Genomic DNA, 20,093 nt, shown 5'->3' on the forward strand with positions numbered 1-20,093 from the left:
CTCTGTGGAAGGTGAGAACCAGGAAAGGCCACTTGAGAATGATGGGAGAGAGGGGTTATTATGGGCATGAGTTTCTGCTAATATATTCTTCTTCTACATTTATTTATTCATTAAGTTTTTGTGATGCTGGAGACCAAACTCAGGGCCTATCACTTAGCTGTATCCCCAGTCCTTTTTATTTTTTATTTTGAGACTGGGTCTCACTAAGTTGCTAAGGCTGGCTTTGAACTTTCGACCCTCCTGCCTTGGCCTCCCAAGTAGCTAGGCAGGTGCCATAGTGCCCAGCTTCTCAATGCCTTTTGATGACAAAGTGCCTCCATGGAATAAGAAAGCAGATGCCAAGCACAGGAGAGTTCCTTGTGGCACTTTTAGCCACATCAGAGAAAATAATATAAAGCACAATACACCACCTGCTTGCAGACCACCTCTGTGCGAGTTTTTCCTGAGGAGGTGTCCAGACGTCTCAGGATTCCACTGTTACTTTCATCAGAGTCCAAGGTGCCATGAGCCTCAGAAAATGAAGGCCATCCGGTGCCAGAGCAGAACTTCTTCTCAGAGCTGTGGAAGGCAGTACCAACACCGTGACCAGTAAAGACGCTGTTATTAACATACCAGGAGCATTTTTTCTCGCTAATTCGTTTTTCCAATGAGCCAGACCTGATTCCCACTTTGCTCTATCAGATCGCAAGCTTGGCCAGGTCGACAGTCAGTTCCACAGACTTGTTCCCACTGCTCCCCTTCGCTATTAAGAACATTGCCTGGCCGCAGTGAAAGGATGTCTTGTGCCTTTGAAGCTAATGGCTTCTTTCTATGTCTGATCTAAAGGCCTGAAAAACACTTGGAGCTTTGTGAACTCTGTTGCATATTAGAAACCGCAAATCAAATCCATGTGTTCCGAATGCAGAAAAGGGAGAAATCAAACAGAAATCACAGCGGTCGAAGGGGGTCAACGGGATCTCAGCACATCAGAGAAGCACAGAAGCAACCACTTTTAGCACAGGAAACTTCCAGTTATCTAAACACACGAGGCTGCCTGCCTAGGGGGACCCAGTAGTATGAAATCATACAAGCTGCTCAACCTCCCAAGGCCTGGTTTTCTCATCTGTGAAATGGGAAAATCAGGCCTATCCCAAAGGGGATGCTCTGCAGAGCATGGTATAAACTGAGCATACTGCTGGGCACATATACTCACTATGATTATTTTTATTAATATATAAGCCCAGGTACTCTGTGCCAATCACTCCAGTGAAGCCTGAGCTTCCAGGGGAGTCTCCAAGGAACTAACTATGCTGAAGGCTAGAATGGGCCAAGAAAGCTGGCGAGGGGAGCAACTCACAAATCTGCTCACTAGAGACCCCATTCTCAAGGCTGGGGGTGCAGCTGAGAGGCTGCTTAGCATGCACCAGGCCCTGGGTTCCATCTCCAGCACCACATTAAAAAAAAATTAACAAAGAGCCCATTCTCTAAGAGCTTGGACAGATAAGCTCTTGCAAATGGCTCTAGGAAAATAGATTTTTAAGAAATTTTAGATGGCAGGGAGATGACTTGCTCTCCACCTGAGAAAGAAATAATTGAAAGTTAAACCCTCCAAAAATTGAACAAACAAGAAAGGAGTAGTGAATAATGGAATCCTTGACTCTAAACACAAAGGAAGTGAGCAGAGAACATAAAACCCACTAGGAAGAGGACATCATGACACAGACAACTTTAGACATTTTGGTCCTGGGACCTCCTCCATGCCCCCAAATGCCTAAGAATTCCCTAGAGTTTCTGTTTCCATGAGTGACAGATGTCAATACATAACCAATTAGAAATGATAACTGAGAATTTTATAATATATATGTGTTATATTACTTTTTAAAATAATAAATTATTACATATTAACATTAACATACTGTTTTCCAAAATGAAACAGACACTGAATGAGAAGAATTGCATTGTTTTACAATTTTGCAGATCTCTTTACTATCTGGCTTGGAAAAGGACAACTGAAACTTCCTATGTGCCTCTGCACTTACTCTGTTGCAAGATTGTTGACACAGGAAGGGGACAGAACAGCTCAGTGTGTACGGTCCTAGGTTGGATTCCCAGCACAAAAACAAAAGGACTTTGTCTCACGTGGATGGATACATCTTGGGAAAGGGATCATCTGGTAGATCCCTTAGATAGGTCCCAGGGATCCTCAGGAATCCTCTCTGAGAACCACAGGCATGCCTCTTAGTGGTAAGGGCTTGACTTCCAAAAGATGTTGGTGTGAAGCCACACTGTTATATCAGTGTGCTCTTGGCAATTTATTTAATAGATATTTAATCTTTTAAAGAAGAGAATTGGTGTCCTAAACTCCAGAATAGCAATAGCATTATTAAATCACATGCTTGTTGACAGAATTCACTGAGATATTTCTACATATGGTGTGTTTAGAGCAGCGCCTCCTGACACATAGTATGTAAATTTGTAGCTATTCTTTTTAATATCATTACTAATAACAGACATTTCATAAATTTGAGCAGCCATGGGTCCAACTAGAAGTCTCTGCACACTCAGGTTGGGTTCTTTGCAATCCTTTTCTGAGTTCAGAAATACTCACATGGCACTGAGGGTGTAGCTCAGTGATTGAGCACTTCCTAGCATGCATGTTCAAGGGTCTGGGTTCAATCCCTAGTACTGCAATAAAGAAACAAAAATATCTGCCTTGCCACTATGTCTTGGGAAAAAACATCATAAGCATCTTTTAATCAGCATCTTTCCATCCTCAACATTATATAAACTACTGATCATGAAAGGAATTTTCATAGAGAATTACGAATATAATAAATTTTTTAAATAAATGAATTTTAGACCAATAAAAAGTCATTAAACATTTTATGGGAAACAATAAACCTTTATTGATGCAATTAGCAGAATCTGGAGATTTTACCAAGTAATATGATAGGGTCAACATATATCACTTAAGACTGAGAATCTAAATTTTTAAAAAAAATTTTTAAGTTGTAGATGGACATAACAAATTATCATAACTTTATTTTGTTTACTTATGTTTATGTCGTGCTGAGGATCAAACCCAGTGCCTCACACCTTCAAGGCAAGTGCTCTACCATTGAGCTACAACCCCAGCCTGAGAACCTAAATATTAATGCTAATTAGAAATTATACATTTTAAATTATCATAAGGCTCATCCCTGGAAAACTAAAACTACTCTGTATCATTTACTTGAGAAGGTATTCTCTTGTTTATCTGGTTTGTTTTTCTTCCTTTTCTGGATATTCTACAGCCCCCAAAGTAACAGTAGAGGCACCAGAGATAAATGACATCCCTAACCCCAATTCTCAGAAGAATCTGCATTCAATTGAAGAAAGAGGGCACATCAGAGATTTCTAATGTTATTTAGTTACTCAGGACATTAGAATGCCACATAAAAAGTGAATTAGCCTTCAGTTTTCTCCTGTTTTAAGATTTATGACCAGAAAAATATGTGATCTCACAAAACTTTTTAATAAACTCTACCAGAAGCAGCCTGGAAGAGGGAGCAGACAGGGGCCAATGTCACTTAATTCCAAGGTTATCCACAGTATGGAGTCCCTCAGGAGTGGTAACATCCTGGAAAGCACTCATGACCTTAAAACCCTCAACCCACGGTCTCTCATTAGAAGAGGCAGCACTTTCCACAAATGTGCACTATGATCATTCTCAAGATGATGGAGTTGGGAGGGGAACTACATTAAGTGTGACGGAAGTGTCTGGGAAAGAGGCTCTGGGCAGGGAGTCTGTGGCTTACCCTGGCTGGGCATATCCGCGGGAGGCTGGTTATGTCTTCCCAGGGACCTATGGCTGTAATTTGGATGGCTGGCACTAGAAAGTGGTGGTGTCTGGTTCTACAGCACTGCACAAGTGGCTGATGGAAACCCAGGTGACAGTGTGGGCTTCAGAGCCCAAGTGCCATGGCATGGGGCTTTGTTTGGCTGCTGTACCGCTCTGGACAAGTCAGCCCTCCTAACACTGTTTCCTGGAATGAAATGAAGGTAAGGACAGCACAGAGAGCTGCCAGGAGGTCTGATGTAAGGCTGGGTGTGAAGAGCCTGGTGCGTGGGTGGGTTTGTTGCTGGACCGTCCATCTCTGAGGAAGGGCACGCTCAGAGGCTCCTGTAACATGAGCTCAGCGCTATCACTTACTATATGTGTGACTGCTGTGGTCTGAATACGGTTTGCCCCTCTGAAACTCAAGTTGAAATTTGACTGCCTTTGTGGTGGCACTGGGAGTTGTGGCCTTTAAGAGGTAATTAGTTCATTAAGAAGGAATATGGGAGTTCTCATGGGACTGGATTAGTTATAAGAGCCAGTTCCATTTTGCTTCTTTCAATGCTCCTGTTTGACCTTTGGCTTTCCCACCATGTTATAATGCAGCAGAAGACCCTCACAGAAGCCAAACAGATGCCAGCCCCATGCTCATGGACTTCCCAGCCTCCTGAACCATGAGCCAAAATAAACTTATATTTGTTATAAATCACTCAGTCTCAGGTCTTCTGTTACAGGAATGGAAAAAGGAATGAAAACATGAGCAAGTTACTTAAAGAGAGAAAATGTCAGTTTTCACATCTGTTAAATAGGGTACTAACAGATCCTGGAGAGCAAGAACCATTTACAAAGTACTATGCCCAATTCTTTAACTGCTCAAGAAGAGCCAGGTGTGCTGGCCCACACCTATAATCCCAGCGACTCAGAAGGCTGAAGTAGGAGAATTGTCAATTTGAGGCCAGCCTCAGAAACTTACTGAGACCCTGTCCCACAATAAAAACTAAATGGGCTGTGGATATGGAGTGGCTCAGTGGTTAAGGGCCTCTGGGTTCAATCTCCAGGACTGAAAACCAAACAAAAACCCCACACTCATGAAGTTGCAGCTTCTCTCACATTTCCACGGTGCTTTCCATCATCACTGCAACACCCTTAGATAGTCTCGATATTGCTACTGCTGCTAAGCACTAAAGCAGATGTCATTAATCAACCAATCAAGAGGTACTTGGTGAGCACCATGCCAGTTTCCTAGAAAAGCTGCAGAACATTACCAAAAAGTAACTGAGACAAAATCAAGATGCCAGCAAGGGCCATGTTCCCTTGAAGACCCTGGGAAATCCCCCTGTGCCTCTTCCTAGCTTCTGAAAGTGGCTGGCATCCTGTAAAGTAGGTAAACTCCAGTGGCTGCCTTCTATGTGTCTGTGACTTTTTTTCCTCTTCTTATAAAGACATCAGTTATATCAAATTAAGGGCCTGCCCAACACCAGTATGACTAATGGCCCTGTTTCCATTTACAGGTTCCAGGGATGAGGATTTCAATGTATCTTTCTTGAGACACAATTCTACCCCTAACAACCTCCCTGAGGTATGTACAAGAAGTATAATGGCTAAGGAACTTGAGGAGCTTGTCAGTTTTATTTCCTCAACTAAAGAAAATATTTGAGCCAGTAGAATAGCACACATTCCTAGACTGTGTGCTACTGACAAAGTAACAGGAATCTGCAGCAGAAAAAATAAATCCAAAAATAGCGTGTGCTATCAGAGAAGACCTCAACAAGCAATCTGGGCTCCAAGATAAATGAAACCTAAATCACACACAGAAGGGACAAGCAGAGCCAGGAAGGGAGGCCTAGCTCGAGAGTCTGCAGGTAGGAAGCCTCCTGGCTGGGGCAGGAAGCAAGGAGGTGGTTGATCCCTGCATGTACCTTTTATTTTAACTAGGATTTAGTTCTGGCTGACCAACTTTTCACTTCATTTTGACTCTATATGAATTTTTTAAGAAATTATTTTTCTGTTCCCCTACTTCCTATAATAAAAGGTTAAGAATAGAAAGAGAAAGAAAAACTGGTGCCAGGTTGGCGATATAGCTCGGTGGTAGGACACTTGCCTAGCATGTGTGAGGCCCCAGGTTCAATCCCCAGTACTGTCAAAAAATAAAAATAAGCAAGTAAATAAAGGCTTGGGTCCCAGCTTGGTGTTCTGGGAGTTAGTAGAACCTTTAAGAGGCAGGGATTACTGGAAGGTCTTTAGGCCCACGGTGACATGCCCTTGAAGAGAATAGTGTGATTCTAGCCCCTCCCTCTCTTTTGCTTCCTGGCCATGAGGGGAGTGGTTTTGCTCTACTGTACACTAAGATGTGCCCCTGTAGGCCAAAAGCAATGTGACCAATCAATCATAGACTGAAACCTCTAAAACTCTAAGCCAAAATAACCTTTTTCTCTTTATAAGTTGATTATCTCAGATATTTATTGTAGTTATGGAAAACTGACCAACACTGATATACTCTTATTTCCCTCAGTCTTAGCTACATCTACAGGAGCAGTAGGAAGATGGAACAGAAATTCAAAAAGTTATTGAAAAGGAAATGGAAAATTTTTAACTAAAATTAAATGCTGACAAAGAAATAATTAAGGTTCATGAATTAACAGTTCAGTTCACTGGCCTTATGGTTAACAAGCTTTCCCCGCCCCCTTGGCTGATTTTCCTATTCGTTTTGGCTGTTTCAGCTCCTCAACCTGGAGTTGATAACTTAACCTTCTAAATTTGAACTACCATTGTGCTAATACAACACACATATATATAATTCAGCCACATTTCCAATTTTTAATAGTCCCAAGTGAGTCAGAGCAGGTACAAAACATGTGCCCCATTCTAGAAAGTGAGTCTTCCTGGACAGAGCCTTCTGCTCTGGTCTCTCCCAGCTCCAACCTCCTGTGACTCTGTGACAGCCTGCGTGGCAAGGGGACAGGACATTGGGGCGTGAGACGGCCTCCTCTTTGCAGATGTGGAACACCAATAAAATCAAAGAAGGAAGACTAACACTGAGCAGAGTACTCTTACAAGGATGACTTCTCATTTTTTGTGGTCACAGTGGTTAACAGTCCAAATATAGAAACAGGACATCTTCTGGTGACTAGGTAGTAACAAAGTATACTTTCACAATATGGTCCTCTGGCTGAAAGCAAGTCAGCCAACTGAACACTCTACTTCTCCTCTTTCATAGAACCAAAGGTCAAGGAATAACAAATATCTCCAAAACATGAGTCTCATATTTTATTGCTGTGATACTGTGAAATACATATTTGACTTTCCTCCTATTTCCTGGCATATACAACTTCTAAAGTTTTGGAATCTTAAAAATTAGAGTCTTTTTATATGTTAATGAGTTGGCCCCTGGCAGACAGCCATAAAGAGCTTCAGGGTGGGACTAGTCACCAGAAAGAGCAAGGCATGATCAGAGGATTGAGACTTTCAGCTCCACCCCCAACTTCTGGGGAAGAAGAAGGGCTGAAGCTGATCATCAATGATCAATGATTTAGTCAATCATGCCTATGTCACAAAGCCTCCATAAAACCCCAAATGGATAAGGCTGGCGAGTTTCCTGATAACTAAATATGTGGAGGTTCCTGAAGGATGCACCCCTTCCTCCAAACTTCATTCTGTGTCGTCATCAGTATAAGTGTTTTCCTGGGTTCTGTGAGCTCTTCAAGCAAATTAGTGGAACCCAGGGAGGAGACTGCAGGAAATCTGATTTATAGCTCGCTGATCAGAAGCACAGGTCACAATCTGGAGCTTACAACTGGCATCTGAAGCAGAGGAGGTCCTTGGGGACCAACCCCTCAATCTGTGGGGCCTGATACCATCTCCAGGTAGGTCGTGTCAGAAGAGAGTTGGATTCGAGGACATTCAGTTGGTACCCACCATGGAACTGACTAGCTTCAGGGTAGAAAACCTCACGACTTTTGAGATCACAAAAATCTCCTGTGTTGATTGCTATGGTGTGAAGGGGGAAGGTTTGTTTTTTCAACACGACTATGTAAAAATTAAATTCCTTCTAGCTCCCCGTAAGCCATCCTGGGCTGACTGTCTTCTCGATATCTCCTCATCAGCCACTGACAATGTGAAGGCGTCTGGACCAGGGCTGGTCCCCTTCCCTAAGCATGAAGGGAAATCGATCCTAATGCCCCTTGTCCTTGCAGGCAGGGTCTGGCTTCCTAATGCTGCCCGCATTAGCAGCCAGCCAGCCAGGAAACCCTGTCTGCTCAAAGCCCAGAGGACAGAAGGAAGCGCTGCCTAATGGAAGATTTGCAGAGCTGGCTTGATTTATATTTTATTCTAAACCAATTTAGGGTTGATGCAAAAGAAAGGAAAACATCTTTGAAGTTCTGAAAAACAGGACTTCAAAGATGTTTCCTTTTTTCTTCATTGAATCTCCTTTTTTTTTTTAGACTGTTTCCTGCATATCTAAACAAAAAAGCCTTTGTTGAGAGATTTTAGATCCTGATTGACTTAAAAGAGGCTTTGAAATCAAGGGACAATTAAATTTACTTTTAGCTACATAGAAGAGGCCATGGTATTTACTACTGTCAAGCACTGTGGGGAATCTATTCTCATAAAATTCTACATTTCCTAAATTAAATTATAAACCCATTTTCCCGAGGAGAGGCATAGTTTTAATCACATGCCAGAGCAAATACTTTTAGGGTTTAGATTTCTTTAAAATACTTTCCCTCTAAAAAAAATTCTAATAGCTTTATTGTAAGAAATAGCTTAACTGGTATTTCTCAGGGATACATAAAGGAAAAATATAAGCCAAGAAGTCTTGTTAACTGCTTTACATGTGAGAAAAAAAATCAAGACAGACAGGTATCTTCTAGAAATAGCTCTCTTTATGCAACAATGCCAAAAGATAAGGACTATCAAAAGACAACGACTATCAAAAGACAACATGCCCGGGAGGTACAGGCCAGTAACCCCAACTACTCAAAAGGCCGAGGCAGGAGGACTGCCAAATCCAAGGGCAGCCTGGGCAACCCAGGGAGAGCCCATCTCAAAACAAAAACAAAACAACAAAAACAGAGCACAAAAACAAGATGGGGGGCTGAGGGTATAGCTCAGTGGTAGAGCACACACTTAGCATGGTAGAGCACACACTTAGACTCTGGGTTTGATTCCTACTAAATAAACCAATAAACGAATAAATAAATAGCAACGTATTTATCCAAAACCTCAAAAGAGGAGTGTGGAATAGATAGGTTTGCTCTCCCTCACTGCCTCTGCATCCTTCGTCTTACCTGAAGAGCGGACTATCACAGCACACACAATGATACATTCCTGTCTCCTTGTTGTCCAGGTAGATCCCGCTGAAAGGCTGAAAGGAAATGAGATACATCATGTGCAGGTTTCCCACATAGAAGTGATATAGCACATTTTAAAACAAGATAGGGGTTGGGGGTATAGCTCAGTGGTAGAGAACTTGCTTAGCATGCATAAGGCCCTGGGTTCCACCCCCCAGCACTAGAAAAGAAAAAAAAAAAACAAAAAGGAAAGAAAGAAAAGAAAGAAAGGAAGGAAAGTAGGTAGGAAGGAAGGGAGAAAATACATAAGAAGCATAGCTGGGTGAGAGCAGGGGTTTGTGCCTTTCACATGCTTCACATGGTGCTGAGGACACTACATATTTATCAGGTTCCTGGGGTGCCAGGGCCACTGCTTAGATGAAACTACTACATTCATTATGGCTTAAAGAGCTTTCAGGTTTGTAAAGCTATGTCAAGAGGAATACAGGGAGGCTAAGGCAATGCATGAGCTGAGTCAGTATTTTTTTTAATGTTATTTTGCAAACTGAATCTCAGTTTAAAAAAAAAAAAGGCAATTTTTGTCCAATTCCTTTTGTCATCTTCTCTGTCAAAGAAAACTATAAATGGGAAACTGTGACGATCACATCACAGCACTCAGTGGCAAGCATTACCCAATTCTACAGGATGGAGAGGCCAACATCAGAATAGCTTATCAAGTAAGAAGGTTGACTCAAGAAATAAGCTGGGGGCTGAGGATGTGGCTCAAGCGGTAGGCGCGCTCACCTGGCATGTGCGGGGCACTGGGTTCGATCCTCAGCACCACATAAAAATAAAATAAAGATGTTGTGTCCACCGAAAACTGAAAAATAAATATTAAAAAATTCTCTCTGTCTCTCAAAAAAAAAAAAAAAAAAAAAAGAAAAGAAATAAACTGGACTCTTCTGCCCACTCCAGTTTCCCTAACTCAAAAAACTCCAGGTTTGCCAGGTCAAACCTTCAAATTCCCAGGGGTGGCACTAATGGTTCATTTTCAATGAGATGCCCAGCAGTCACTTTCAAATTAACCTACTGAGCCTCCCACATGGATACACTTGAATATTTTCTCTCTTTAAAAATCCCGTGTTTGGGAGGATTGCGAGTTCAAAGACAGCCTCAGCAAAAGTGAGGCGCTAAGCAACTCAGACCCTGTCTCTAAATAAAATACAAAAGAGGGCAGGGGATTGAGTGCCCCCCAAGTTCAATCCTTGGTACCAAAAAAAAAAACCCCACAAAAACCACAAAACAAAAAAATCCTGTGTTTACCTACAGAAGTCCTAACAGGAGTCATCTGGTCTTTTATGGCCCAACCCCATGAATGCTTGCTCCCAACACTAGCACTGATGAGCATCTGAAACCAAGAGGAAGTTTTACATCCCTCCCACCTGTGCTGACAGTACACACATGCCAAAGAGCTACCAGCCCCAAGGCTGATCTAGAAAAGCCTATCTGTAGGAACCAGACAGCTTGGTAAGATTCAGAATGTAATCTCATCATTGCAGGGAAAGGTTTGGCAGAAGATTATCACTGCTATCACAATAAGTTAAATAAATATAAATAATTCAAATGAAGAATTCTTAGCCAGCATATTTTATGAAATGACATCTACCTGCTGCTTCTTGCCTGACTTCCTAATGTATCCCTCCCCACATCCCAATTATATACAAGTCCTCTCTTAATTGGGACCAAATTCAGTTTCTATCTTATTTGTTTGTTTTAGCAGTTGTTGATGACCCTTTATGTACTCGGTGCTGGGCTGGATATCAAAGCTGCAGAGACTAGAAAAAACTCACGTTTTCCCTTTCTCAAAGAGTTTGCCGTCCAGGCTAGAAGAGATGGGAGTTGACAGTTATATCATGTAATGACAGCCATGACAAGACACTAACATGGAGTCTGGTGGCATATGACCCTTTAATATGAGGGGAGTTTCCATTAAGGATTTTTGCAATATAGTATCTGAGATGGAAGGTTTTTGCTTTGGGTTTTTTTTTTTTTTTTTTTTTTTTTTAGCTTTTTAGTATGACTTTGCACAGCTAATTGGTGCTTATTACAGAAAAATGCTAAAGTGCTAAGCTCAATTTTGAAGGATGAGTAAGAGTTAATCAGATGAAGAGGTGGAAGAGTGTTTCAGACACAGAACAGCCCACACTGGTAGAGAATGGAGGAGACGATCCTGGGAAATCAGGAGAGGCCAGGTCACACAGGGCTGTGAGTAAACAGAGCAGACACTCTGTCCTGCCGAACACGAGGAGCGGAACCTCTGGAAACTTGCACACCGGGTGTGCACATGATCAGAGTCAGCTTTTAGAAAAGTCACTTGACATCCAGGTCAAGAATGGACTGAAGGGACTAGAGATATAGCCCAGAATGCTTATTTAGCATATGCAAGTCACTGGGTTTAATTTCTGACATTGCAAAAAAAAAAAAAGACTGGAAACTGAAAAAAGAGGAGAGAGTCAAGAATGATTTAGAAGAGGGAATTAAAATGACTGCCTGCACAGAAGAGGGGGACAGGGTCAGAGACAGAATGAAGTTCAAGCTACCTCTGGGATTTCAAGGTCTGTCTGGACCAATGACAATTCTCCCTTCTTTGATTTTGTCAATACAACACACCTACTGGCAAGAGGACACACTCAAAAGGAATGACCGCAGATAATTTCACATGGGACTGTTTACAGGGGTGGGAACAGGGTCAAGGGATACCAACACAGGGGGATGACACACCCCCGAGTACTATGAGAAGACACAACCCACTAGGCCTGTGGGACAAAGGAAGGTGATGGTCGCTGGAACCTGTGTGTAGGGAGGGTGCCTGCAGGAGCTGCCACCTGCAGCGGAGGAACACAGCCACTGCTGACCCGCTGCTTCACACAGAGAACCTGGATCCAGATGGGTTTCTCTATCTTCCTCTGATCTGCCCGGCATCTGCTGCTGCCCAAACTAAATCAGCAGCCAGAGGTCAAGAAAGCTGGTCCCCCCTCCTAGAGTTTGGAACAGGAGAAGCCTATGGAGACTGGATCAGGAAAAGACAGAGAAGGACCTGTGTGAAACCTCCCTCTGTTGATGTTTGATTCTTAGTTATTGCTCAATTAGGCTGAAAATTCTTTTGTTGGTTGCTAGCAGAGCACTAGCATATTACTGTAGCCCAATAAAAAACACATGTAACTGAATTTTCATATGGAGTCACAGAATAGGAGTCGCTATCTTATCTCTCTTCCCTTAACATAATGGTGCTAAGACTTCCAGTTCTGCAATATTCTGAAAATTTCCATGTGGAAACAGAGCGACTGAAAGGGATTTATAACATTAGTTAAAATAATGGATGATGCTCATTTTGTAAAATGGCCAAATGCACAGTGTATATCGTACCATCTGCTTCAGAAGCCCACAGATTTATTTTCCTAAACATCTGGCAGTGCATCTCCAGGCTCTACATATACACCAAACCCTGCCTGGCTCTGTACCTGAGAAATCAGGGCTTGCTTTGAACATTCTGGGGATTCATATGACTGCTCACAGAGTATCATGTGTGCCATTACAAAAGTGGCAAATGTGGTCTCTTTCTCAAAGAAGGCTCTAACAAAATTTTCACCCACAGGAAGTTGTGAAAATATCATTTTACAAGAATTCATTGGGATCTGCCAGCCTGTCTGATGACTTTAGCATCCGAGAAACTGAGGTACAACCATGATTATAATGCCACATGCACTTCATTTAATTGATTGAATGCAGTAGGTACTGACAAAGTAAAAATGTAAGTACTCTAGACGCTTGTAAAACCACAGTGCCGTGGTCCAGATTCAACAGATTTGTGAATCTGCTTCACAAATGAAAATATCTAATAATAAGTTTCAATAGGTAATTGACAGCAGTTGGATTTGGATTTGAACAAGATTCCTGGATAAGAACCACAAATGGTGTTATAATGAGGAATCACTGGGGGCTGTTGTCTCAGGAAATAAATGAAAGTTGAGATTGTTGAATGCAGCTTAAGTGATGTTTCCACCTCTAAGCCCACAGTCATTCAACACTCACAGAAATTGATTTTTTGAGTGCCTACAACAGTCAGGCACCACGTTAGGTGCTAGAGGATAGAACAATGACGGCAAATGCTATGAAGAAAAAGCATGGTAGAAGCAGAATCTGTGAGGGCCTGAGAAAGTGAGATGTGGACTAAGGTAAAAGGTAGGCTTGAATTAATGAGTAGGAGGGGTGATGGGCAAGAGAAAGGAACCCGGATGCAAGGGCCTTAAAAGGGAAGGGAGCCCAGGTTGTTTGAGAGCTACAGAAGGCCTCAGAGGGAAAATGGCTGGATTTAAGAATGGGATGGGATGCAGGGGACTTTAGTACCCAACTAGCCCTTCAATACTTTCCTTTTTCCTTGAAAGCAATGGGAAGTCACTGCTGGATTCTGAACTGGGAAGCAGTATGGCCAGCTCTGTGTTTTCAAAAGACTCTTTGGCTGAAGTGCGGAGGTGGCTCAGCAAGGAGCAAGAATGGCTGTGCTCACAACAGCTGGAGGTTACGCGGAGAAAGATGGGGTAACCGGGCCCAGCTAGAAGCCAAGGACATGGGAGGGCACTCGAGTGACTGGAAAGTTACTTAGGACAAAAACTGGGCCTTCTGGACAGTGGAGGGCCATGTGTCTAAGGAAGGAGTTGGTTCCTGGATGGACAGTGATGCCCTGAGCAGGGGAACCAGGGAGGAGGACAGGACCTGGGCAGCAGCCAGTGATGAACTAGAGTTGGAAGCTGGATCTCTCCCGACTCTACCAGCACCTCTAACCAGAACACTGATCCAATCTCCTTACCGGTTCAGTTCCTTTTTCTCTTGTGACATGGAACTGCTCTGGAGTCAGTTTCTCTTGCCACTCAGCCTTGGTGAGAGACGGCCCACATGGCTCACATTTCGTCACAGACTCTGTATTATCAAATAGAGGGTTTTTTTTTTATTAAAATGAAAAGGCATGATTAATTTTTTTCCTTGAACTTTCTCCCAAAGCACACTATTGCCCAGAGGAATAATCCTGTCCCTTCCTCTCTCTGTCATTTCATTCTTCATAGGACTAGATAGCTCAGGTACAAAATGCCCTGACTATTTAATTTAATAAGAAATTAGTCATAAATAGAGAACGGGTTTCCAGTCCTCCCAGGGCACCTAAGTCGAAGAGGTAGCAGAAAAAGGAATTAATGTCGAATAAATTTTCCCCAGGTCCCTACGGGTGGGAAATTGATCCTCTCTTCCATTCTGACTTTCAGAGAAGCACTTCCTGTCAGGACACAGCTGGGAGCATGAGAGAGATGGGATGGGAAAGAACCTTGAGATAGTGGGTTATTAAACTCCTCTTCCTTCCTGGTTTATAACGATATCTCTGCTTTTGGTGGTCAAGGGAGGTCTTTATTAACAAAATCCTCTTGCATGGAGAAGAGACTCCTGTTGTATTTACACCCAAGGGAAACTGAGACCTACCTATTTTAATGCTTCGTGAGTTTTGTCCATGTTTTGTTTTTCTATTCCCTTTAGTTTCTGTCTTATTACTTTTATGTGGGTGACTACAAGCAAAATAATTAGGACAATACTCTTTCACTAAAGCAGGTAGAAAACCCAATTCTCATCAAAATAGTTTAATCACCCAATATGAAAAATATGGAAGGATTTTATAATCTGTCCAACTCTTCAACTGACAAATGAGGAAACAGAGGCTCTAAGGCTTAATAACCAGCCAGTGACACTGAAGGTGAAAAATCAAATACCTGTGAAAGGGCTGGTGATAGATCAGTGGTAGGGAGTATGAGCTTAGCATGCATGAGGCCCTGGGCTCAATCCCCAGCAAAAACAAGAAACAGCACCTGCCACATCTGCACCCATAAATCAAATAAGCCATAAAATTATTTTTGAAATTCATTTCTGGTCACAAAAAAAAATAGTCCTAAATAATCCTGTAGCAAGAAAAGACTTATTTTTATCACCATCTTATAAGACTACACCATAATGAATTTTCAGTGATATTTACTGTAGATTGCTTGTGATGTTTACAGTCTGAAAATTTTTTTTAATTGCTAAGTATTAAAAATCATGTTTTCTTAAATATTTCTTTTATAAGGCTATGGGGATTTCCTTCTTAGCATGCAAACAGATTTCCGAAATTTTTCCTATGAAAATATACCTCAGTTAATACAAATTTTCAGGAACTCATCTTTTTGGGAGCAAAGCAAAATATATTTGTGTGACAACTCTTATCATCCAGGAGAGTTATCACGCAGAAAGTCAAGGAATGGGGAAGGAATTATAGGAATTTAAAAATTATTGGTTTTACAACCAAAATAATAACTGATTTGAGCAGGAATCACCAGAAGATTCTAAAACCACTGGGTGAAAGACATTTTCTCTTAATATCCTTCAGTTATTAAGCTCACTGGAATCTCAATGAACCATGGTGATTTTTGTATTTCCTTACCAGCTCACTTTACATTTCTCCACAATTGGTTTTTAAAGCCTTTTCTGTTCTCCTTGAAGCACTGTCTCCACTACCTCCCACCTTACTCTCAACAGATGACTCTACTTCACAGGGATCAAAAAACCACAAAGGAAAGCCCTCCAATGTGCTGTTCAACTTGCACTTATCTCCCTCCATCCCTCTCCTGTTTTACTGCAATGAAACAAGCGACCTCCACCTACTGTTCATATGCTGCTGCTGTTTATCTGGGGTGCACCTCCTTCTGCCTAAGGACCAAAGTCCACTGTCTGCCTTTCATAACCATCACCTTGCACTCCACCGGATGGCTGCCATTTGCACCTAGACACAGTGAGACACAAACCTTGTTTTCCTCACATGGCCCCTCCCACCAGCTCCTGAAAGAGCTGTTTTTATTTCCTTACTTCTCTCAGTCATACCTCAAAACATTAGCTTCTACTCCTACCAGCACACCGAATCTGTTCTCAGAGAGCCAAGGACTTTCCTGGTAAAACCCATTAACACTTCATCCTTACCTCACTGACTTCTTGACACTATCTGACACTACTGACACTTGTTTCCACAACACCAAGTTCTCTCACCTCTCCAGGTGCTTCCTTCCTCTCAGTGTCCTTTTCCAACTCTCCTTCCTTGAGCCATCCTTGAATACCCACGTTCTTCAAAAGGGTCTTTTGTCCTAGGCTTTCTTTTGTCCTTATTCCAGGTCTGCCCCATGCGTGATTTTATCCATTTAGTGGCTGAAAGCACAGTACATGATGAGGACTCCCAAATCTACTTTTGCTTACATTCTAGATCTCTCTGCTATTTTGGTTCTATAAATAATCACCACTGGGATATCTCCACTGGGATGTCCCATCTCAAATTCACACAAAAGGACCTCACATATTTCCTTACTCCAACCTGAATCTGCTTTTCACATTTGCTCCAGCTCATCCACCATGTTTCAAGCCAGAAGCCTGGGCCATCATCCATGGCTGTTGTCTTTTCCTGCACCAAGTCCTCTTGACTTAACTTTCCAAAAGAACTCCAGAATCTGCTCATTGTCACTTCTCCTCAGCCATGACCTTGGACCATGCCACCATTATCTCCACCAAGTTTCCTAATCTTCCTTCTATCTTGACCATTTCTGATTTTTTTTCCCTCACAATTCAAATGTGATATGATACTCTCAAGGTCAAAATCAAACTTCTTAAGGTGACCACCAAGGTCTCCTTGTCTCTACCATGGTTCTACTTTCCAATCCTCTCTTGTGCTACACTAGTTATCCTGGGCCAGTCTTCTCACACACACCCCGTCCTGCCCGCACACATTGTTTCTGTGGTCTCTTCCATGTTTTCCCTCTGCTTCAACACCTCTTTCCTTCTCTTTTCCTAACTCCAACCTGTCTTTCTAGATGAAGTAGTCTATAGATGTCAACAACTGATCCATGGTGTCATTGAGTTCAACCATGCCATTACTGATTTTCTGCCTGTTGGGCCTGTCTTCCTGAGAGGGTGTTGAAGTCTCCAACTGTGACGGTGGATACTAGAATTCTCTTTGCAGTTCTATCATCTTTGGCTTCACATAGTTTGATGCTCTGCTGTTAGGTGCATACACATTAAAGACTGTTGTATCTTCTTGAAGAAAAGATCCCTTTATCATTACATAATGCCCTTTTTAATACTGATAACTTTCTCTGCTCTGAAGTCAGCTCTGTCTGACAATAACATGGCTACTCCTTCTTTCCTTTTATTAGCTAATAGTGTATCTTTCTCCATCCCACTATGGGGATTGAACCCTGGGCCATGTGCATGGGAGGCAGGCACACTACCAACTGAGCTATATCCCCAGACCCCCTTTACTTTTAATCTATATGTGAACTTCTTTTTAAAGTACGCTATGCTATATTCCCAGTTTTTCAGGAGGCAGAGTGAGGCAAAAGGATCCCAAGTTCAAGGCCAGCCTCAGCAACTTAGGGAGAATAAATAAAAAATAAAAAAAGGCTAGGTGATGTAGCTCAGTAGTAGAGCACCCTTGGGTTCAATCCCTAGTGCCGCAAATAGAGTACGTCACGAGAGTGGGGTCATTGTGATAGGAACCAAGAGTCTGCTCTCTCCATGCACACACATCATGGTAAGATCATATGTGCACAAAGCAAGAAGATGGGCACAGGGAATCCATTGCCACTTTTATTTTTGACTTCTAAGCCCCCAGAACTGTGAGAAATAAATGTCTGTTGTTTAAGCCACTCTATCTATGGCATTGTGTCACGGCAACCCAAGCAGTCACAGAGCCATCAAGTGACAGGGAGCCAAGACACAAATATGGGTCCATCAACAATCAAGCTTTTAACCACAGAACGATTACCTGCTTATCATTTTTAATGGATGTCTAACAGTTTTTGAATTGAACTTTTATGATTTACTTAAGCATTCCTTAACTGATTTGGATTGAAGCCATTTCCGGTTCTTAAGGGTAATGCTGTTAAAACTGTCTTTGCACATATAGCTTTGTTCTTCTTTTGAATTACTTCCTTAGGATAAATTCCCAGGAGGGGGTATCTGAGAAGTTACATAGCTCCTGTTATGTGTTGGTGTCTGGCCAATTTTTAATGTGGCTGAAGAACTTCCAATCCCAGGGCAATTCATTAGGCTGCTTCTGACCATATCAAGAACAAGCATTAAGAAGTTTCCACAGAAACCACTACCCTATCAAGGGGTCAAGGAGAACTCCAAACCCACAATTATGTTTCCATTGCCAGTGGTTCTCAGCAAAGTAATGCTTACAACATAGATATTTGCTTGCAGCAAATATCCTCAGTCTGGCTGACTGAGACATTGAGGGGTCGGAAAATCCATAACTGGAAGTCCTGCTGCATCAGCTACTACTCTACATTGTCAGTGCTTTTATTTATTTATTTAACACTAAAGTTTGAAAAAACTTCATGTAATTAAAAAGAGTTCCAAATAAGTTGGTTCATATTTAGTAGTTAGGAATCCCTTAATGTATTCAATAGACCCATAAAATTGGACTCAGGGCTGAGGGTATAAGGTGCTCTAGATCCTGGGTTCAATCCGCAGCACAGCAAAAAAAGAAAAAAAAAAAAAAAGGAAGCACAGTTGGGCTTCTTGCGCAATTTCCCAAGTGGTTAACCCACACGAGCAATAAATTTCCCTGAAATATATGTGAAATACAGTGCTAGCTGAAACAGTTCTCCACAGTAACTGGGTCCTAAGTGGTGAAATGTCCCCATCTGAAAAAGGGCTAACGGTATTTAGCAAGCACATACATACAAACACAGACACACTACACCCCATCCTCCCTGTCCTGGTCTCCAAGTCATTAATAATGATTGTTAGACTAGTGGTGGTGCACACTCCCAGAGGCTCAAGGAGGCTGAGAGAGGAGGATCGCGAGTTCAAAGCCAGCCTCAGCAACTGCGAGGCACTAAGCAACTTGGTGAGATTCTGTCTCTAAATAAAATACAAAATAGGGCTGGGGACATGACTCAGTGGTTGAGTGCCCCTGAGTTCAATCCCCGGTACCCAAAAACAAAACAAAAAAAAGACCCCCTGTCTCAAATAAGGGCTGGAGATGTGACTCAGTGGTAAAACGTTCCTGGGCGCTATGCCTAATACCAAAAAAAAAAAGAAAAAGACTGCCAGACCAAATGATTAGCCTGCACATCTCCCTGAGTTTTAGGTACGAACTCTGGAGCACAGAATCCAAAGTCTGCGCAGCTTGCTTCTCACAGGCGAAAAGAGCTGCTCTCTGAAGTGGAACAGACCAACTGCCAGCGCAGGAGAGGGCGCGCAAGATCCCCCAGAGCAACCACCTTTACCTGGAGTCCAAAGGTCCGCGGCTCTCGGAACTCACATGTTATGCAATAAATGAACTTTAAGAAATAAAAGAATTGTGTGCACATTTGGAGAGGCAGTCTGACCTTTCCTTGGGTTCTCAAAACGCCGGGCGCCTCCCGCTTCCCAAGTTTACAAACCACGGTCCTAGACCGCAAGGATCGCGCGGGGACTGGCGGGGACCGGCGGGGACCGTCAGCGGCGCACGGAGGAAGGTTTAGGAGAAACCGGGCGGTGAGCACAAGGCGGCGAGCCGCAGCCCGCGAGAGGAAACCGCAAGCCGGAGACGGCGGCGGGCCTGCGTCCTACCTGCGTCCCCGCGTCCGGCCCCCGGGCCGCCCGCTTGGCCCCGCACTGCCAGTCCAGGCGCCTCTTGGGAGGACCGACCCCAGAGCGCTCGGAGAAAACGCGCCATGACGTCCTCGGGCTAGAAGCCTAGGCCCAGCTCTCCGCGACGGCCCCGCCCCCGCACTAGCCCCGCCCCTGCCCAGCCCCGCACTAGCCCCGCCCCGCCCCGCCCCGCACTAGCCCCGCCCCACCCCGCACTAGCCCCGCCCCTAGCCTGCTTGCCCCTGACCTGCCCCGCCCCGCCCTGCGCCCTTCCTGGCCCGCTCCACAGCTTGGCTTTCTAATCGGCTTCCCACCTCCCGCTGCTCCTC

At 43.2% G+C, this 20,093-nt stretch overlaps 1 protein-coding gene across 2 annotated transcripts in view; it reads right to left on the bottom strand.

Annotated features, from left to right (window-relative positions):
• Window positions 1-19,892, bottom strand: part of Msrb2 (methionine sulfoxide reductase B2) — a 58,658-nt gene extending 38,766 nt beyond the window's left edge. Inside the window, exons 1-4 of one of the 2 annotated variants that reach the window (XM_076831881.1) lie at window positions 19,744-19,892; window positions 13,934-14,043; window positions 9,085-9,161; window positions 411-558 (exon numbers count right to left, since the gene is read on the bottom strand). In XM_076831881.1, coding sequence (XP_076687996.1) covers window positions 411-558; window positions 9,085-9,161; window positions 13,934-14,043; window positions 19,744-19,849 — 441 coding nt within the window. In that variant the 5' untranslated portion in view covers window positions 19,850-19,892. The remainder of the gene's footprint in view (window positions 1-410; window positions 559-9,084; window positions 9,162-13,933; window positions 14,044-19,743) is intronic. The other variant, XM_076831883.1, reaches the window with a different exon arrangement.
• Window positions 19,893-20,093: the final 201 nt, after the last annotated feature.

This window comes from Callospermophilus lateralis, chromosome 13 (genome assembly GCF_048772815.1).
Source record: "Callospermophilus lateralis isolate mCalLat2 chromosome 13, mCalLat2.hap1, whole genome shotgun sequence".
Lineage (NCBI taxonomy): Eukaryota > Metazoa > Chordata > Mammalia > Rodentia > Sciuridae > Callospermophilus > Callospermophilus lateralis.